This window comes from Saccoglossus kowalevskii, chromosome 1 (genome assembly GCF_978046115.1).
Source record: "Saccoglossus kowalevskii chromosome 1, keSacKowa6.1, whole genome shotgun sequence".
In the NCBI taxonomy this organism is placed as follows: Eukaryota; Metazoa; Hemichordata; class Enteropneusta; family Harrimaniidae; genus Saccoglossus; species Saccoglossus kowalevskii.
This window is the reverse complement of record NC_140641.1, coordinates 5,550,169-5,558,204: the sequence shown is the minus strand read 5'-3', so window position 1 is coordinate 5,558,204 and position 8,036 is coordinate 5,550,169. Positions and strand designations below refer to the sequence as shown.

The window sequence follows — 8,036 nt, the reverse complement described above, 5'->3', positions numbered from 1 at the left end:
TTCATATTTTGATTTTCTATATATTTTTTACCTTACCCTTGTCATAGATTGAGGGAAAAGTATTTGACTGAATATCTTGTTGTATACTAGTATTTTTCGTACTCCTATACGTACCTTCACAGGAATTAATGGTGACTTTTGGAGCCAAGGTCAGGTTGGAGGCAAAATAGTTGCATACACTCAAACCCCTGGCAGGCAGTTACCGAGTGGCTTTGCAACATCCCCAGACACTTTTCTGAGAACTTGATTACCGGTAATCGATTATCAAAACACTGTACACGCTATGCCTTTGATGTTTTGTGTGGACGGCGTAGTTTGACTATTTCATTGATTTTGTAGGTACAAAAAACATTGCAGTAAGACGGACATAAAATTCAAAATAAAAATGTTCTCACAAGGGCAATTTCATTACATCGAGGTTTAATATTTTCTTAAAACATTTGAAATTGAAATAATTTAATAAATTGTGTTCAATAACAAAGATGAATAAAACATTGTTTGATAAATCTTTGACCCAACGCTCATAAGTTAACAGTTTAACCCATCTGAAACCTGGGCCCGTTATAACCTAACCTTGTATCTACAATGATCACAGAAGTGTCTAGGAAAATGTCAGGGATGTTGCAAAGTCACTTGGTAATTAACTACCAGGTGTGGGAGTTGGGTGTATGTAAACATTTTGCGACCACTCTAACATGCAAATGTTACATGGTTTTTCACGGTCCCTATAGTGACGAAATACGCCGTTGTCACAATGCCTTTTATTTGAGAACGTTGTTAAAAGGTGTGTGTGTGTGTGAACAGAATACACCGTTGTGGCGCTGGTGTTTTTGACACCGTCCTAAAAGGGGTGGACCAGATCCTGAACGCCGTTGTCACACCGGCTCTTGCACAATGGAATGTGCCATGTGACGGCCAAACGCCCTCTATCGCAGACTTATTTTGACATTACCAGCTTGACATTACACAAGATGGCATCAGAAGTCAAATGTCGAACTGCTCAGACGAAGAAACTAGATTACTGATATCTGTTTGAAGAGAATCCTATTTCTTCCAACCAGTTATTTCTGCGTTGTTGAGTCCAAATCGCTCGGGTTGCTGGGTCTATTGTTGCGTTATTCATACACGCGAATAGCGTAAACATGGCTATTTCTTGCTCTTCGAAATCTTGATTAATCGAGCGCAAAAAAACACGGAAAAACGGAAACAAAGCAAATGCATTTACCAGAGGGGATGCCATGTTGTCGATTAACCTTTCCATTTGTTTATTGACCTTACCGTATGTTCTGAAAAAACATCCGTTATATGCGAACTGTTTTAAACAAAAAGTTCTGAGTAAATGGGCATTATTTAGAACTAGTAAACATACTGTTAAGAACAAAAAAAGTAAATGTGGACACTAAAAGGATGCTAAACAAAAACTGTCCACTATTGAAAATAAGTAAAATGCAACATAGACTTTAACCATAACCTGCCATGTACAGTAAGTTTGCTGAGGGTTTGTGATTGGCTGCTGTTTGCGGTACAAAGGTCATTCAAATCTGTAGGCAGGTGAATGGTGTGGGAAATGCTAGGATATAACATGGGGACAGCAATGATACACAACTCTATCATACATATAGCTCTTAGAGCCAAAACAGGTACAGATATTAACTGACAGAATTTGAGTATGATCAAAACAAAGTGTGCATTTATAGACCACATTCTGGGAAAAATTAATTGCTGTGTTGACAAGAGAAAACTTGAATAATGTGAATTGGGGTAAATGGGAATACAAAAATTGCTGTTGGGCACATTCAAAAATTCACCTCTTCCTTTGAAATGGGCAACTCTCATTCATTCATACAATTGTCTTTGAAATCTACAATCCAAAAAATCACTATGCCCTCACTGACAGATTTTACCCAACACATTGTTTGCATTCCAGACTGAGATGGCGCACTAACCATTTCAGAGTATTGTACAAACTTGTCATTGTCAACAATTCTACATTTGCATTTGCAAAACTGTTAAAACATCAGTTGTCTATTTGTTTAAATTTATACAGAAACTGTATTTCACACATAGTACACAGAAACTAATAATTAACAGCCATAACATTTAAATGGTGAACTTAGCTAGGACTGCATCAACTCTAAATGTACTGGGATTGAAATATGTGCATTGAAAGGATGATGTAATGACTGCACAAAGAATAATACATAGGATTGTTAAGAACGGGTATTTATTATTCAATGGTGGTGGTTGAGGGTAATACACATTAGAGCACAGCCAAATTTGGCACAAATTATGTCAAGCTAAATACACAAGGCAATAAAATACACCTTACATTTACATGACTTACTAATAAAGTAACTAATAGCATAAAAACCTGAAACATTAAAAAACATATCTAGTGTACATGGAATAAGATGATGATGGTAATATCGATATTAGAAACCAAAAGTAAAGACACAAATAAATCAGAAACTTTTCTGGAATGAACTGACAGGCAAGGCTACATAGTTTTACTGGCCCGACAAGATGAGCAATTACGTTACACAAACATTCTCCTAGCAAGAGCCTTTTACACAGACAAGGCCAATGTCTCCTCTATAATGCCACGCACCCAGGTGAATAAAATATGCAGACTGGCTCTTCTGAAGACAATAATGAGTGATGAAATGTGCTATGAAAATCTCTTCAAAATGGTAATGGATTTGGAAAATGATCTTGTAGGTCTTAATTTAGTCGACTGGCGTGATCACTTGGTTCAGAAAGTAGAGTAAGTAAATCATGACAAGAGCAATGCCACCTCTCTCCTAGACAATGCCACCTCTCTCCTAGACAATGCCACCTCTCTCCTAGACAATGCCACCTCTCTCCTAGACAATGCCACCCACATTTTCATTTATTTCACTGATGTATTTCAACTAAGTTAAAATTCAATGAATATGCAAAATGAGAGAAGCTAATACTTCCTTAAAACCTGTGCTCCAGAAAAGCGGTGCCCCCACCAAAGTTGAATGTGGACTGCCATTTTTTTTACAGCTTCCAGATGAGAACAATGTCTTACTTCAGGTGAGCACATACCTTGCCCACAACATCACATGAATAGTGATTCTCCTGGAAAGTATGATGGGTCTTGTAGATTAATACAAACATCAATGTCTGATGAGCTAAACCTGTCAAGTTTCTTTGTAATCATAAACAGAAATATTAAAAAGAAGAGAGATATTTAGCATCATTAATGGTGCTACTATATATACATAATTATTTACTTTATATATTATATAGTTTGGTAACAAATGCTAATTTGAAATAAGACTGTAAATCCTAATGTAAGAACCAACTAGAATATAATTGGTATAGCAATACAGTATCAATAATATTCATCTACTGAGTTGGTATCTGTAGGAAATAAAATCACATTCAAAGCAAACGTACACGAAACAAAGTCTTTGCAATTTAGGTTGGTGAAGTGAACATACTGGCAAAACTGTCTGGCAAGCTAAAAGGAAAACCAGTCACAACACACTTATTATCCATTGAAAATGTTTTTTTTTCTTTCTCCATGATTAGATGAATTAAAAGCAAAATTTGTCTAGACAATATACATCATCTACAAGGGTAGAAATTCTTCAATATGTTATAATGTGATTATCATGTCTCTTGGAATGTGATTGGAAGCCAATAGAATTATTTTGATAAAACTAAAATCACCAGACCTGTTTATAGCTGCATAGATGAAATTAACCAGAATAGGATTTATTTTACAATTAAAGCAGGTAAGATATTTTAGGTAGACTAGCTACAAAATTAATCTACTATTATTTCCTCTGTTAGAATGATATATTAAATGATTTACAATTTGTTATTACAATTTTTCTGTAAAGTTCTTCAATAATGGACAAAGCTTGCAGAATTGGACATAGCTCACAGGATTTGATTTTTTTTTAAATGTTGATGGTGATCAAACATGTGACATGTTGCAAACCTAACAGAGGAAACAGGAAACAATATATATAACCAATAGTGATATATATGAAGAAAGAAAACATATACAACAGTGTGGAATAGTTAGGTTTCTAATAAACCCAGCTGACAGGAACCCACTGTGGTGTGGTACAGATTTCATCTATTGCATTTTCTAAAGTTTTTATGGTCTCTTCAATATCATTATTAACGATAGTCAGATCAAAGTAGTGTCCATATGCCTGACGAAGTAATTCAGATTCCTTAGCCAATCTTTCTAAACTACCGTCCTGTAACCAAGAACAAGAATGATGATTAGCGTGTAAAAAGAACAATCTGGAATATATTATTTTTTATGAATACCATATTACTTAAATACCGAAGCCCTGGGTGATCTTTTGAAGGAAAGATTTAATGCTAGCCCCAAAAAACCTTGACCAGGTGATCTTTTTGTCACATTTTTTATTCTAATTTAGGCATCAGGCAAAAGTAAAAAACCCTTCATCTGGTTTGAAATAGACATCCCAACAGTTGAAATTTTACAGTTTAAAAACAATTTGTTGATATTCAGCTTCCACATGATAACAAAAAATACTCTAATGTAATGCGCATTGGTTTAAATTTTGTTGGTAATGAAAAGTACATGCAGCCTCTCGGCTGAGATAGCTCCGCTGTTAGCAATGCACATTTCAATTAAAGAACAGAAGATATATTAGAAAATGAACAATATGCATGGTATCAATGCAATGGGACTTGCTGTTTTCAACAAGAATTCAAAAATATCATTTTTCACCATAAATTTGAGAGTGGTCCACATGTAGTATCTATATATGTATTATCAAAGCAATTGAACTTGCGGTTTTAACAAGAAGTCGAAAATATCACTTCTTACCAAAAATGACAAAAATATTCACCAAAATTAGAAAATTAAAGATATCATGAAATGAACAAATTTGAGTGGTCCACATGTAGTACCTATATATGTAATATCAAAGCAATTGAACTTGCGGTTTTTAACAAGAAGTCGAAAATATCACTTCTTACCAAAAATGAAAAAAATATTCACCAAAATTAGAAAATTAAAGATATCATCATGAAATGAACAAATCTGAGAGAGGTCCACATGTAGTACCTATATATGTAATATCAAAGCAATTGGACTTGTGGTTTTTTAACGAGAAGTCGAAAATATCACTTTTTACCAAAAATGACAAAAATATTCATCAAAATTAGATAATTGAAGATATCATCATGAAATGAAACAAGCAGCCTATCAGCTGAGATAGCTCCGCTGTTAGCAATGCACATTTCAATTAAAGAACTGAAGACATTAGAAAATGAACAATATGTATAGTATCAAAGCAATCGGACCTACAGTTTTTATAACAAGAAGTCGAAAATATCACTTTCTACCAAAAATGACAAAAATATTCATCAAAATTAGAGAATTGAAGATATCATCACGAAATGAATAAATCTGAGAAAGGTCTACATGTAGTACCTATATATGTAATATCAAAGCAATCGGACTTACAGTTTTTAACAAGAAGTCGAAAATATCACTTTTTACCAAAAATGACAAAAATATTCACCAAAATTAGAGAATTGAAGATATGATCATGAAATGAACAAATCTGAGAGAGGTCTACCCAAGGTACATATACACTAAGTATCAAAGCATTCAGGCTTGTAGTTTTCAAGAAGAAGTCGAATAAGTAAAACATTGACACGGACGACGCCGGACGCCGAACAATCACTCATATGATAAGCTCCGCTCGACAAAGTCGACAGCGGAGCTAATAAAGAGCAAGGTTTTCAGATGAGTGGTATTGGACAAATATAGTGGTAGGTAAAAACACATTTTGAACTAGATTAGTTCTTGTAAACTCCCTAGTCTGCATGAATCAGCATGTTACAGATGTCATCTTAACATTACTTACATCATTCATGTGTGCTATGGTTGGTGCTGCTATAAATACTACAAATGGAGCAAATTCTGCCGTCCGTAACACTTTAAGTGCCTGAAATAAATGACAAACAGCTGTGAATATAATATCATATCTGTAAACATAAAGATACAATCTTGATCCATAGTAGGAAATATTGGGCAATCATACCTAACCATTCAAAATAGCTGGATGTTTTGGGATATAATCAAACACAAAACCTTTCCTAGCTATCATGTGAACATGTATTACTGGAATTAATTAAAGGTTCTACCATATAACAAATATAGGTGTACTAGGTGGCAAGCACAGGAGATCAGTGCTAATTTCCTGTGGTTCTATAATTCTATGAAGGAGTGTAGTTTCCTTCTCAATGGGCCTGAGTTGATTCTTGTTATTATCTTGTTAATATAGTTTCATTCCATCCAGTTGAAATGTATTGGACATTTTGTTACATCGTAGAATACGAGTGCTGTATTGGATATAGATTCTGGTATTGCTATGAACCCACATAAAAAAAATGGTTAAAATTTTTACCAATTAAAGCCTGTATAATGAAATAAATAATTAGCCAAGAAAATGAGACTGTCGAACAGGGTATGTTATATAAACATGAGGGGATGCTTGCAACAAAAACTGAAAACTGTACATTTGCGCTGATTGCAGTTCAAAACAAACCTGTGGTTCTACGTCCAATATTGCCATTAAACCTTCTTCATGTATTTTTCTTATTGTTTCTAATTTTGTTCCATACATGGCTTCTTCATGTGTACCATATTCCAAATACTCATTAGCTGCAATATCTGCCATCATTTGTTCATGTGTTACAAAATAATAATTTTTTCCATTTTCTTCATCTTTTCTTGAGGGACGAGTTGTGTCTGTGAAAGAGAAATTGCCGATACTTCAATTGTCAATCATGTATTACAAGTTGTTACTGATCTGAACACCAGGAATTTAAAATAGCTGATAAATATGATAACGATTACAACATTCCTTAGTGTAATTTACCTTTCATGATTCAAGACACACAAGTCATTATAATGTATACATTACAGTAGAATATTATACAGTATAGTCATCTAGGCAAGATTTGTTTGAACAAATACTTACGTGGAATTGGATATGCAAATCTTTCAGGATGGGTTGTTATTAAAGTATTCTTTATATGTCTTCGACCAACACCATGTGCACCTATATATAAAAACAAAAAGCACATTAGGAGTTGAACAATTAGTCAAACACAAAGAGCCTTGCTCTCATGGAGATAATAAATATAAATCTTGCATCACCTTACCTAGTAATACTAATGTTTTCCTCATAAAAGCTGGTAATCTCACAACTTCTTCATATGTTACAAGATCCAGTTGATCAAACACTGAAAGTAAAAACATGATGTAATGTCAATCACTGGGCCTGTACATACATCATTCTAACATTGTGTACATACAATATGATAATATATAATATACACACATTACACTAATAGGGACATATGCATTATGCTGATACACATACACGCATATATTATGCTAATAATGAGGACATTAGGCCAATAGTTGGAATAAAACATAGCATACCTGCATTGTGCTTGGCTAAATATTTATCCCTGTATTGTTTCTTTTTACGCCCAAACCATGTACATGTTGTCTGTTGATCTTTTGTAGCTCTTTCTATTGCTAAGCATGCCACTCTCCTGTAAAAAAAAAATGAATCATGACACATCAACATTAACTATTGTATTCATTGCAAAGTTTATAAGTGTGTTTGATGGCTATATCTCATAATCCATGCGTGACAGAAAATTGATACCAAGTCTGTGATATTATACAAGTTATATAAACATAACAGATACTGTATAAATGTAATATCTTACTCACCATTCTTGTAACTCAGGAGAGGGTATCAATCCAGCTGTGCCATTGAGTGGAGCACCTTCTTTTCTAGCTTGCCACCAATTGTGGTCATCTTTGCTGATTATTTGTAATATATCTCCACATTTAAACGCTAGACCAGCTTGCTGGCAAGGGATTATATCGTCTTGAAATGGATCATAGTCAAATTGAGCACGACAGTAAATCTGTAATGGACAAATTACAAGTGTTATAGGAAGCATATCAGCCATGCATGCGATAT

The 8,036-nt window shown here is 34.1% G+C and overlaps 1 protein-coding gene across 2 annotated transcripts in view; it reads right to left on the bottom strand.

Annotated features, from left to right (window-relative positions):
• Positions 1-3,578: 3,578 nt before the first annotated feature.
• Positions 3,579-8,036, bottom strand: part of LOC100375615 (peripheral plasma membrane protein CASK-like) — a 57,066-nt gene continuing 52,608 nt past the window's right edge. For both annotated transcript variants that reach the window (XM_085498455.1, XM_085498457.1), the window contains 7 exons: positions 7,781-7,980; positions 7,481-7,596; positions 7,198-7,278; positions 7,014-7,094; positions 6,579-6,781; positions 5,895-5,975; positions 3,579-4,244 (listed from right to left, as the gene is read on the bottom strand). In XM_085498455.1, coding sequence (XP_085354581.1) covers positions 4,068-4,244; positions 5,895-5,975; positions 6,579-6,781; positions 7,014-7,094; positions 7,198-7,278; positions 7,481-7,596; positions 7,781-7,980 — 939 coding nt within the window. In that variant the 3' untranslated portion in view covers positions 3,579-4,067. The remainder of the gene's footprint in view (positions 4,245-5,894; positions 5,976-6,578; positions 6,782-7,013; positions 7,095-7,197; positions 7,279-7,480; positions 7,597-7,780; positions 7,981-8,036) is intronic.